This window comes from Erpetoichthys calabaricus, chromosome 1, assembly GCF_900747795.2.
Source record: "Erpetoichthys calabaricus chromosome 1, fErpCal1.3, whole genome shotgun sequence".
Lineage (NCBI taxonomy): Eukaryota > Metazoa > Chordata > Cladistia > Polypteriformes > Polypteridae > Erpetoichthys > Erpetoichthys calabaricus.
In genome coordinates, this window is record NC_041394.2 from 268,500,458 (window position 1) to 268,514,592 (window position 14,135).

The following is a 14,135-nucleotide window of genomic DNA, read 5'->3' on the forward strand; positions in this document are numbered from 1 at the left end:
TTCTCTATTTACATTTATCTATCTATCTACATTTCATCTGTCTCTCAATCATGCAGATTCACTCTGTATAACATCAACAAAATCAGACCTTTTATGACTGGGTATTCAGCACAACTTCTGGCCCAGGTTTTTGGTCTTGTCATGTCTGGATTACTACAACTCACTAGTAGCAGAAAGACCCACAAGTGCGATAAAGTTACTGCAATTAGTTCAAAATACAGTTGCACCTCTTCTATTCAATCAGCCAAGACGGCTGCATGTCACCTCTCACTTCAGGCCTTTGTATATGCTCTTTATAGCAGAATGCATTATGTTCAAATCCTAAATACTTACCTACAGAGCAGTCAATGGGTCAGCAACTGTGTATATGGAGATACTGATGAGGTGCTGTACTCCTCCTCGCCCATTTGGGTTTGCCATTGAGCGGTGTCTAGTCTACTGGAAACCAATAATTTTACTATTCTGACAATGTTTTAGAGACACTTTTAGTCCTTAATACTAAGATTGCCAAACTAATACACAAAAGGAAACTTACAACATATTGAAAAGACTTATAAAAGGCACATTAATGATAACCAAATTCAGCACTAATACACATAATGGCTTAGCTTTCCAACACACCATGAAACAGTAGGCTGCTGTAGCTAGCATAATCAGCTGTGCCAGACTATGGTGACGTAAATGCCACATTTCAAAAGTCAGCTCTTGGCGTAGGCAATGAATAGAAGTGTTGAATTTGCAAATGTATGAAGTATCCCTAGGAGAGGGAAAAAGAAATGACAACCGTTTTCATCTGAAGTCTGCGCGAAGCTCCCCAAGTAGCTACAATACTGTTTTCTCCATTACCAAATGGCATCTGTTATGCCGTCAGGCATATTAAATTAAATCTGTGCACTTTACTTATTAGTCATGGGACCAATGCAACTTAAGCCATCCCTCTCACTGAGGAGTCAAGCAAGCATTTATTTTTTTAGCAATTAAATAACAATATGCAAAATGTATTCTATTGACCTGGTTGTAATATATACAGTTGAACATACAAGATGCCCAATATGCAGCAGCCAAGACTTTTAAATCTTTAAGTTAAAAGACTGCTATCTTTTAAAATATGGAGCATTATTAGGATATTTCTGAATCTATTAATACAGTATGTTTTACATTATGTTCATCTAAAAATTTCTACTACTACAATTATGTGGTATAAAGTCTGTGGTTAAGCAAGCAAACCTAATTAGAAATTACCAAAAATTATGAAATTTTTAAAACAAGAAATGCAAATGATTAGTTCAAAAAGTCAGACAAAAAGCATAATTTTTACAGAAGGTATAAAACAGTAAGGACCCAGCACAACCTACAATACTAAACCCCATGAAAAACCATTGTAACACAAAAAGTGAAAATCAAACAAGAAAATGTGCCAATCTCAATATGCTAGAAGAGTACAACGTGACAGAAATGAACAAAGGTGGCTGTCAGGATGTTCATACATGCAGAGTGACAGGCCTATTGATGGTGAGAAATTTGTGAGAAGACCAGCAGAAAAGATTAGAATAAAATAGTACACAATTATAATGGATTATATAGTACAGTGGGCCTAACATTAAAACATTTCTTAAATTGGATTATAATAAATCCATCAGATGCTAATGCAAAATAATATAATACATATACAACACATATAAATAAATATATAAAACATTTTAAAAAATAAATCCAAATAAAAATACTATATTGGAATCATAATGTAACATAAAAAGCAAACACAAGAGTATTTCTTAAATTGTTATTTCTTTTTAATCTGTTATCATGCTGTCTTTGTAAAAGACACTGCATTAAACAGTTAAAGAGTATTATCTGGAGTTCAACATTCTCACTACACTTCCTTCATGGACTCTGATCTGCTACTAAAGTCTAAACACAAGCTACATCCTCTAAGTCATTTGAAAGTATACTTTACAATCAGTTATTACTTGTGTCTCTATCCACACTTATGTCTCATCTTGAACCAGAAACTGTTGGCCACTAAAAATTCTTCTCTTGTCTGTGGAGTTCCATCAATGGAATGCACATACTTCAAAATTCACCTTTTCGCTTTTGAATTTCAGTTGGTTATTCTGTAACTATATTTTCCTATTTGTTTCTTCTGCACGTACTGTACTGATCTTTATTGTGCTGATCTCTCCAGTTTTGATGTCAATACACTGGTCACTTGTGCCATTTTGAATTAACTTTAAAATACTGCTTATGATTTACAAAGCCTTAAATAATCTCACTCCATCCTATATTTCAGAATGTGTTTCACCTTTCACTCCAAATCGTAACCTAAGATCTTTAAATGAGTGTCTGCTTATAATTTCAAGAGCTAAACTTAAAAGAAGTGGGGAGGCAGCCTTCTGCTGTTATGCACCTAAAATCTGGAATAGTTTACCGATAGAAATTCCCCAGGCTAATATGGTGGAGCATTTTAAAAAACTGTTAAAAACCCATTATTTAAATATGGCTTTGTTATAGCTCCATTTTATTGTAGCCCTAATATTCTGTATATGCATTTAATTATTTTTATCATGGCTTCGCAATCCTTACTAACCCCTACTTTCTTTGCTGTTCTTTTTCCAGTTTTCTGTGGTGGTGATCTGCGCTACCACCACCTGATCAAGGAACCATGCAGTCCTTACATTGATGGATTGAAGGCCAGATGTCCACATGACCATCATCATTTAATTCTTCCACGTGAAGCCTGAAAACCACAAGGACTGATTTAGATCATTTATGTTAGGTGAGGCGGTCTTGTGGCCTCGGATCCCCTGCAGATTTTGTTGGTTTTTTTTTCTCCAGCCCTCTGGCATGTTTTTTTCTGTCTTCCTGGCGATCAGACCTTACTTTAGTCTTTGTTACTTGGTATTGCCTAATTTTTTTTTTATATTTTTCTTTTTTCTTTCTTCATCTTGTAAAACACTTGTGCTATATAAATAAATGTTATTGTTGTTGTTGTTGATCTGTAATCTCATCTTGATAATGATTTTTCTGTTTATGTTTACTTATTAAAGTGCTTGTCTTTTCCTATAGCAGTGTTTCTTAACTGCTGGTACCAGTCTGTAAAATGTTTTCAGTGAATTCTCAGTTCATGTTTTTTGCCAATGTGAACACTTTGTAGTTTAAATGGAAACTAATAGAATCCAAACCCCTAAATCTGGATGCTTGAAACTCCAAGCTCTCCAAACTAAGGTATGAAAATGTGGTAGACATGTGAAACACCAAAGATTAACCCATACCCAATTTACCCCACAGCCACTCTACAAACGCATGTTAATAAATTCAGAAACTCGAAACATGCAAGGGGACCCCCCCTCTCTGATCTAATATTAGTAAATTTTGAAGCTCAAAACTTCCAACGGGACCCTGCTCTCTGATTTAAGGTAAGTAAATCTGGAAGAACAAAACTACTAAGAGGACCTCCTTCTATGATGTAATGTTTATAAATACAGATGCTCAAAACTATACAACAGTACCCACTACCCCCTCCGCCCCAGTCACCAATCTAATATTAGTAATGCTAGAATTTCTACTCTATTAAAAAAAAAATCAGACTTAAAAACAGAGTACCAGCACTAATTTGTTCCACTTAAGCTATTGGTTGGACAAAATATGATACAAAAGTAAATATGATTATTATATTTTCCAGCTCTCCAATTTGTGAAAATTTACTCAGACTTCTGCTGGTCCACAGGTCAAAAAAGGTGAAAACCGCTGTTCTATAGTGCACAGACCTGAAACCTCAAAAAGTCAGTCATACTGCAGTTAGACTCCTCCTATAATATTACACAAATAAATAAAGATATTGTGCCATTCATGCACTATTCTGTGGATTTAAAACACAATCTTGACTGGTATCTAGACTCATGTTATAAAATCTCACAATTCCTTAGCTGAGAAGATTATATCACCTCACTTTCCACTTTTGGGTAATTGCCATGGCTGGGCAGACAAAACATGTAACACATATGGCCAGATGCTGGCCTATACCACTATTAAGAGTGCTGATTCAGTTTATTCACTGTAACTCAGACAAAAGCTCACTCCACATCAGTCCAAACAGCTGCCTAAGTTAATTTGTGAAAAGCAAGACATAAAAATAAATAGCAAGATAGAAAATGAAGATTCTCTAACCCTCTAATTTTATTTTAGGGTGACTGTGTATAAGTATACCACAAAATGCAAGAGCGTGCCATTTGCGTTTGATGCTTTTCTTACACCTGATGCTGGCTCGATATGTTAGCTTTCTCATTGCCCTTTGGGCTCATTCAGCTTCCAACTTGTACGGTATAAAATTGTTAACCCTCTTAGCCTTAGCCTCTAGGAATTTACACATGCAACAAATATTATTTATAATTTTTCCTGTTTCCGTCAACCTTCCCACCGAATGTGGCATATTTTTTAATATTTATATTATTGTTTTGTTCTGTTTTGACTGTTCAAAGCTCCATGCGCATAATTATTTTTTTTTTTTTTGCTGCTGTCTTATTATGGAAAACAAATAACATCCAGTCTTCTGAGTATATCCTGCAATTTAATTCAATTAATGTGGAACAAAATGTCATCAGAAAGCAGATAAATCAAATACTGTATGGAACATGGTCTAATTAACTGCAGAAATGCTTGGTCGTTCTACCTTAGGCTAAAAATGTGAGCCGTATTACTTGACTTGAGTATGATAACTGTTTTAGAAAAGATGATTTATATGCCAAAGGCCAAAGGGAAAAGGAAACCAAACACAACAAAAAACCTCACTTGCATGTACTCTAACATTAATCAGATGTAAAATTAAGTTCTGCAAGTAAAGGATATGTCTGCTGCCTGTGACTTTGGCTTGGCATATTTAATTTGAGGTGTATAACATTATCTATTTTACATAGGTTTTACTTCATCAGTGGCTCACACAGCTCAAAACACTTTTTATTAACAAGGTCTGCATTCTAGACTACCATATAAAGAAGTAAAGTAAAACAGTTATATTTTCAGAATAAAAAATAAATACACACAAGTTATAGACTCAGTATTCAACCAAAAACAATTCTAAATACACTGGATTTGGTCATTTATTCAGTCACAACCTATGCATTTATTGGACTGTGTTCAGTGGTTAAAGTGGCATGGTGGTGCAGTGGGTTACTCTTTCTTATTCACTGCTCTATTTCAAATCCTGTCCATACTGGTTTTTCTCCTCATATTCCAGTTTTACTCCAACATGCAGGTAAAACTGACAGCCAGCGCTTAACCCTATATAACCGAGTGTGACTTTGTAAACTCTGCAATGGACTGACACCCCGTCATGGATAGGTTCTAGCCTTGTGCTAATACTGCCTGGCTGACTATTTCTGTGGGGCTTTTACTCTGTGTGCTCCAGGTTTCCATCTACATCCCTCAAAATGAGTGTCATAGATTTATTGGTCATCAAAAAGTGGCCTTATGTGAGTGTAAATTTGCTCTATAATGTACTAGTGATCCAGCACCCTAACCAAAGTTAGTCCCAGCCTATGCATCCAGGACTGGCTTTAGTCCTCATGACCCTGATTTCCTATTTGAGAATGGTCTGCTATGGAATTTTTTGACAAATTATTATGAAGTTAAATTGCTTCAGCTCTGAATTTCTATTTGCTTTCTTTAATAGGTCACTCCAAAATCTGTCAAAGCCAATAAAGGGCACTGTATTTATGATTTAAATGTAGATAGGCTTTCACATTAGCAGATGATCTTTATGGTTCTATTGGAAATAAACTGTATATGCATGAGCAATATCTCCAATATTCCAGGCATTTCCATATGGCAGGGACACATGTGCTGGGAAAAGACACTATAGCCCCTAAAAACCTCCCACCTCTAGGGTGCTTTAACAGGAGCCATATAGGGTGATAGCCATGCTGGAGCAAACCCCAGTGTGAAGTATACTGCATTTTTATTCTTGGGTACATCTGTCAAATGTAATGCCCTAGGATAAACTCATTCGCACAAGGAGCTGACAGAAATGATTCAGAATGCCATAAGGACGGCACAGAGATTTTTTTTTTCTGGTAGAGTGACTAAGCTAAAATTCTCCAGTATTTATGACTCCAACAAACTCTAAGTCTATTAAGAAGAGGGGGAATTTTAGATTGCTTGTAGAAATTAGTTTTGGGCTCAGAGCAACGGAACTAATCAGTCAGAGATCAGACAACACAATTTTGTATAATGGGTAAGATTCTCTTTTAGTCTAGAGGGAGAATGCATTGCATAAATAGAAACTATCTGCTGGTTTAAATTCAAAGTAATTAAACTCTTCTTGGTTAGAAAAGTTGAACTCCTGAAAACTATAGCAATATTTAAATTTATTCTTGCTAATGAAAAACGTTTCAACTGAAGGACACAATTTTGAAACATACTGCATAATATATAATTAGGAATTACTTTTTCCATATTTACATATGTTCCACAATTATGAATTGGATTAGGTGGGTTTGCAAATATTGTATCTTATACTTGCAAATGAATAATGCATACTGTAAATGATGTGTGTATGGATGTCATAGTAGTAGTTTGGTTACCACTCCTAAACCCCTTGTAGAGTTTGCACCTGCTCTCAATATTTAGGTAGGGTTGTCCTGGTTTCTTCCAAAATTCAAAATACTGGTACAGTGGGATGTTGAATTAATGACTAAATCACCCCAATAAGGAATAAGCCCTAGGGTCAGTGTATTCTTGTCAAACAAATCACTAGTATAGTGAATAGCACTTTGAAGTGCCAAGAAACTAAAGCATTTATATCATGGCAAAACATACAAATCAGCACTGGTTGCTTGATTGCTAGTTTATTTTTTCAAATTAATATTCAGTATTTAGTGAATCTTTGCATGATGTCAGAAAAAAAGTATAAATCAATATAGCAATGTGTTTACTCAAACATTCGGTAATATTGTCTAGGGGGAACTACACGCATCATCTACAAATGTAATCCTGCAGTTTATTTCTGTGATAACTGGTTTAATAAAGTATTTGTGGTTAGAAATCAGACTTCCTCTTGTGATGGTGCCTCTTGCCAGGAAAGGTTGCTATGTTATCTGTCCTGATCAAGCTGTTCCTGTGTTCTGCATTCTCCATTTTGTGTAGTTGGTTATGGGGGTTGCCTCCTGACTTGCTCCCAAGTACTGGAGGTGACTCTACTTTGGACTAAGTAGAGACAGTAACCAGCAGGGATTTATTTTACTAAATCCCATAATGTTTTCGTTAATGTGGATGCAAAGCCAGGAGATGCTGAGAAAGGAAATTACTTGTATTGCCACAAAATGATCAGAGAAGGGGTGAGTGTTGCTGGCACTTTAGCAGATTTGTTTATTATTTTAATCATTATAGATAAGTGATCATTGATTAATGAGTTGATTGATTAATCCTGATTATGCATATAATAAATAACAGCTAAAAACAGGGGACTTTAAAATGAATTTAACATGAAAAACAGAACAAATGAAGTACGGCGGGTGTAGATAATTACGTTTAACAGAAACACATTTTCTGATCTTTACTATAGTGAATTTTTTTATCATACAAATCTGAATTATTTACTGTATATTCATGTATTTTTCATTTTTTTAGTAATACTAGCAAAGTTATGCCTTGACTTTATTGATTGGAAAACGAAACATGGTATAAGTATATAGGCTTTAATAAACTTTCTCAGTTGGCCATTTTGTTGAGATTACCATTGCAATTGACTGTTGTAGCTCCAGAGGTATAAATGGCTGCTACCAATTGATAGACCATATTAAAGTAGGGGGCAAAGGTCAGTGATCAGTGATGGTAAGTGGCAGGTGCATATTATAAACAGTATACAATTGAGATGAGCTGAAATATTTGTTGGTAGTGGTCTAAAATGAAGCATCAAAGTCATCTTTTCCTGAAGATGGTGACTATGGGACCAGATTTTGAAAGTCACACCCATGCTATAAACACTGCGATTATTTCACTTCATATTCTTTCTTATATATAAAACAAGTATGTCTCTGATTTTTATACTATACCAACAAAACACCTGAACTATACAAAATATCATGTATCTTTATTCTTTTATCATTAATTCAAAGTTTACGTTTGGAAATGTGGTACCACATCTATTACTTATTTACTGTAATGTAGCAAGACCTTAACGAACACTTCTTTGGATCTTCATCACACTTACAAACCATCAATAAAGTGTTTATTCATTTCTGCAATGTGACCTATTAACAAAGCTTCATTTTGAGGTGGACTGAGGTGACTAAACTGAGACACATTTCTCTTGATGTTACATATTTAGTATAAGACTGGTGAATCCTTCATATTATCAAGAAATTTTACCATCATGTCAATATGCCACACTGCACAGAGACAAAAAAACCCATCTACTGATGTTTTATAAGTGTTAAGAAGACTAGTTACATAAAAGTAAATAAAGGTATTTTTGCAGTACCTAAACTATTGAAGAATTTATTTACTGCAGAAATATATTAAAAATGGGAATCTCAAGCATGCTAAGAGCAACTGGCTATCTTTGAAAAAAAAGAAAAACATTAGTCACAAACTTAGAATGGAAATGAAAATTCAGTACTCACCTCCAAAGCTTTCGACCTGTTCAACAGCAAGTTTTCTATGTTTCGTGAAGCACTCTGTACCAACTGTTGAGCATTATTTGTTTCCACAGTGTATGAGTCCCGATTTCTATTGAAAATCTATGAAACATAAAATGTATTCAATATCTATATTAAACTGTTCAAATAAAGCTTTTTTTTACCATACACTTTTATATACAGTTTACTTGTCATGAGCCATTAATAACTGCACTTCAAGATATAACATACGTAATACTCACAAAACCCTTAATCCAATTCAGGCACATGGGTAGGTAGGGGTTTTTTCCCTCAGTAATAATAATAATGTTAAAAACAATAATAACACATTTAATTTCTGTAAGTGCCTCTCCCATACTCAAAGTGCTTCATACAGTAAATATTCAAAAGGGTAAAATAAAAACAGAAGCTTGGAAGAGGCCAATAAATAACAGTAAATACAAACTATCATTGTAGTATTACACAAAATAAAAGTAAATAATGAAAATCAGGGTTAGCACTAAATGCTATAACAAGGACTTAAATACAATGTGCTAGAAGGCAATAAACAAATAACATAATTGATAATGTCACCTAACATCAAAAGCACCTGTAGACTGGGCGTTGATCTGAAAGAAAGGTTAAGAATGTCAGTGTAAGTTAAATGCCTTTTTGAAGAGATGGGTTTAAAGTTACTTTTTAATAAAGTAAATTGAGTGAGCAGGTCTAATTACTTTATTGGGGTCATTACAATAGAACTGAAGGTTCCTTCAGCCATGAGGCATAAGTTAGCTTACATCAAAATAGCTGCTGCTCAGAACACTGCCAGCATGAATGGACCAGAGTGGTTGGACTGGACTGCAATGATGCAGGAGGTTACTGGCGGGGTCCTTTGCATTTCAAAGTTAGGAATAGGATTTGAAGACTCAGGGATCCACTGAAGCCTGAAAAGGACAGATGTCACGTACTGAGTGCTACAGTTCTGATAGAGGACTCTTGCAGAAGGCTTTTGGAACTGCTGAAGCCAATATAAGGTAAGACATTCAAAAGGGCACCTGGTGTTAGAACCTCAGTGAAGGATGTGACGAAAGTATGGATAAGCTTGTCTGTATCGGAAAAGGAGAAGAACAAGCAAACACAGAACATGTTTTGGAGGTGAAGGTGGAAGTAAGAAACTTTTTTAACGTGATTTACATGAGTTAAATAAGATAGGAAGACATCAAAAATGTTATCAAGGTTCCTTGCCGAAGCTAAAGGTTTGAAAGTATCATCACCTGGAGTGAATGAAAATATTTTCTTAATTTTCTTAAGGTGGGCTTTAATACCAAATAGTATAAAGTTTGTTTTGATGCGGCTCAATTTTACAGATGTGTGCTCTATACTGGCAGTTAACCTCAGCAAGAAAAGTCATAATCCTGGAGATTTCTTAAGAAGTACAAGTAATATGAGCTGTGAATAACACTGCTAAAAGAAGCATGTAGATATAAAAATGCAAAAGGTCAAGGACAAAGCCCTTGTGTGTCTTGTGTTATGCTGGACTTGTATTGTCAGGCATAACAAAAGGAATCAACCATGGATAAGGTGCCAGTCCATTATCATAGGATCCACCCTCACACAACTATTGGACCAAGTAAAAATGAAAAAATTAATCTAACACAAATCGTTGTTACATTGGAGGAAAACTAGAAGAAAACAAAAGCAGAAAGAGGTAGAACATGCAAACTCAACCCCAGAAGCACTAATGACTGTACTGACTTTTTTTTTTTTATGAACAAGCAATGCATCAAAGTTCTTTGCAATTTTCAAAAATAAAGACAAGGTTGCTGAAATAGTTACAGTTTTTGGCGTATGCAGGAAACATACGCATGGTAACACATGGTAACTTTTTAATGAATAAGTGATAATTTTCTTAAAACCACAGCAAATTCAAATACTACAGCAAACATAGTTTAGAAGAACAAAATGAAAATGGAAAAAATGAAAAAAGAAATCTGAGGGAAAATGAGGGAAAACAATTTCTCCTTAATTTGGGAAAAAATTACATGTCTTTGGAGGAAACCTAACACAACAAAAGAATTCAAGGAAAATACATCACAGAAGGCATCATAGACTGCTAAATGTTTCCAATCCTTCCTAAAAATGTTTCTTAAGCAATTAAAACATTATTTTTTATGCATTAAAATTGATCATATTATGTTTTTATAAATTAAATGAATTTACATAAATGGTTTTTGATACATTGAGCATTGTAGATGGAGAAAAAATTGATGCTTTTGCTCTACAATGATCATTCCTATGTTTGTTAAGCCAGTATTTTGAACATATTCTCTGATATGCTGAATGCTGACATCTACTGTAAACTGTCTGAATTATTGTTTTTTTTATACAAAATTTGAAGTAAACAGAATTCTTTATAGCTTTCATATATATTGCATAATATAAATACTTGAAATATTTTGATTAAATTTATCATAACTCTGGGGAAGTGGGGTGGTACAGTAGTAAGTACTGTTGCCTTCTGTTTTTAGAACAAAAAAATATACTAATACAGCTCACATCTATTAGTTTAAAAGTACAATATGAAGATCTAGACACTAATTACAAAAAATATTAGAAAGGGTATTTAAAAAAATATAAACAGAAAATTTATGGTAATAATGCGTAGTTAAGTGGTAATTACACACATAATTACTTAGTAATGACAGAGAAAGACAGTGTAAAGCATTGCCTACTGTTCTTGAACAAGCCTACAAAATATATTGCAGATTTAACTGATATCCTGCTGTATTTTAAGAAAAAACTCTCTAATATATATAGTCTTTAATATATTCAGACTACTGACTAAGCAATCTAACAAAAGAAACATTCCTGCCCATGTAGCAAATTCATGGTCTATCCTTGCAGCATTGATCACAGTGAAACAGCCCACCATGGATGAGGTGTCTACAAGGCCAGAGTATGGAAAGACTCGATTCCTTCAGGCAGCAGAAAAAAAGTTTTATTTTTTACATCACGAAATAACACCAAAAATGAGAGTTAATTATGAACTTTATGAATTCTACATATACAAAGGGTTCCTTAATTATTTACTACCTTTAAAAACTGTTTAAATAATTTAAAGTTGTGCATAAAATGCAGACCTTTCACTGCACAGTAAACTTCCAAAAATCAAATTGGCTGCCAGAGTTTGGTATTGTCGTTCAATTTCAAGAATTTCAGTTATTGTATTTTGTTTTGTTTTGTTAATTTGTAGGATGCTATTCAGGTATTATTCACAATGCATTGTCAGCAAAATGACTCTTAAGTTTGCAACACAAGTGTTTAGTTAAAAAGAGCAGGTACTTTTCAGTTTGCAGGACACTTGCAGAATTTATCCATTTTTTATTGTTTGTAATAAATACTATAATGTGCATGGCAATGGAAAACTCAGGCACACACAGACACAGACATGCTACGTAGGATGTGCAGGTTTCTGCTCTCAGACAGTTGGGAGTATTTATTGTTTATCATCACAATGCATCCATCCATCCATCCATTTTCCAACCCGCTGAATCTGAATACAGGGTCACGGGGGTTTGCTAGAGCCAATCCCAGCAAACACAAGGCACAAGGCAGGAACCAATCCTGGGCAGGGCGCCAACCCAGAGCAGGACACACACACACACCAAGCACACACACTAGGGACAATTTAGAATTGCCAAAGCACCTAACCTGCATGCTGCGCCACTGCATCACAATGCAGAATACTAAATAATACCATGACTGTGCAAACCTCCTCACCGTTATGGACCACAGGGAATGCTACCCAAAACAACAAATATGCTGCCAAACACTGAAACAAGTTATGCCTAACCTTGCATTGTCTTCTCATAGGCGGTTCTTAACTTGCATACCTGCCAACTTGTGCCCACCTCTTCATGATGCTTTTTCCCCTACACAACTAATCATTAGGGCCCCTGGCTCCTCAGTCTAACTCCTGTAATTCACCCAAAATGTTCCTCACACAATCTGTGCTTTGCCTCCACCTCACAGCATTGGAAACATTGGACTTCTCGGACTTGACGGAGCTCCTGTCCACATCGCACACCCTCGAAAGATGCTTCTAGAGAGTTTGCTGTCAATCAAATTGCTGGTTTCACCTTGTCTCTAAGCGCTAACCCTCAGCAGTAAAACTGTAGGTACTTGGCAACTACAGTTAGCTAGCTGCTGTAATATTTTATGTTAATTGTTTTTGTAAATAGTATTTTTCATTTATTTTCAAAATATATTTATTATTTAGCTTTTTTTGTATTGTCTGAGTACTGTGTTGTGAATTTTACTGTATACAGTATCACAAAATGTATTATGTGTCGATTAACTGTATCATTTCATGTCTAATTAAAGACAGGGGTGGCAAAAATGTGGAATTATTTAGCACACTGGCCCTGGATCCCAGGCACAAATTAATGCACACAACCAAACTCTGCCACATCTGGCCAGTCAAGAATCTGAAGTTAACCTAATGCATGTTAAACAAACCATAGGATCTCTTTGCATCCATATGCTATCTATAACATCATCCTCATCATTGTTTTTTTTCCCAGCTTAACTGGTGAAGGTCATATTATCAGTTTGTTCAACGAACTGACTATCCCCCCAAAACTTCCTGGTGAATATCCAGATTTTGCCAGGACTTCCAATAGATTTAAAACCTAAAGTGGGGCCAGGGTCTGCCTCTCGTTCTTCTCCCAGCAGGCCTATTTTGTCGAACAGCATATTCATTTAATGCATTTATAAAATGCTGTATACTTGATAATGTAAAATTTACACATGAGAACTTCAGCACAATCACACATTATACTTAACATAATAAGATCGCTGGTTCTTCACCAAGAGTTGGATATAAAAATGTAGTAGAGTATATTCACAAATCTTGCTGGGGACATGTATTTTGCCAAAGAAAGCTTCCAGGTTGTAGTTTTTACTTTTCTGAGGCAACGTCAGGAATTTTCACACCTCAGTCAACTGCTCTGGTTTAAATGCTGATGCAGCTGTTGTTTGGACTATGTGTTACATGTTTTGCTTGCTTTCACTGTTTTTAACCAAGTTAATTTTGTTAAAAAGATAAACAAACATGTGTGCTAACCTCACATTTATTTGCTGGTCAGGGCCACCAACTTCAGGGAGATGCAACTCTTCAAAGAAACATTAGTAATTGACATATGAAACATAAAAGGCATAATGATAATCTTAAAATTATTTGTAAAACCAGCTCAATATATTATATTTCATTTATAGATAGACATGATGCTTAAATATCAGCAGAATTATTAATTTGATGATAATGTACATTTGGAACTTTTATTTCACTGAAATGTACTATAAGCAGGTTCTGTACATGTATAAATATGCTGACACTAATAGATGTGATTTATTTGTATTCTTTATTTAACTAGCTCTATAGGGCAGTTGTCTAATGAACTGTCACTAAAATATCTTTTGTTTAGCTCCACATGCAGTTTCATGGAGTTAAAGCCCATGCCA

At 34.9% G+C, this 14,135-nt stretch overlaps 1 protein-coding gene across 1 annotated transcript in view; it reads right to left on the minus strand.

The window, feature by feature from the left end:
* LOC114661741 (voltage-dependent calcium channel subunit alpha-2/delta-1) overlaps positions 1-14,135 on the minus strand; it is a 754,616-nt gene that overhangs the window by 587,476 nt on the left and 153,005 nt on the right. The window contains 1 exon segment of the mRNA XM_051920004.1: positions 8,619-8,735. Coding sequence (XP_051775964.1) covers positions 8,619-8,735 — 117 coding nt within the window.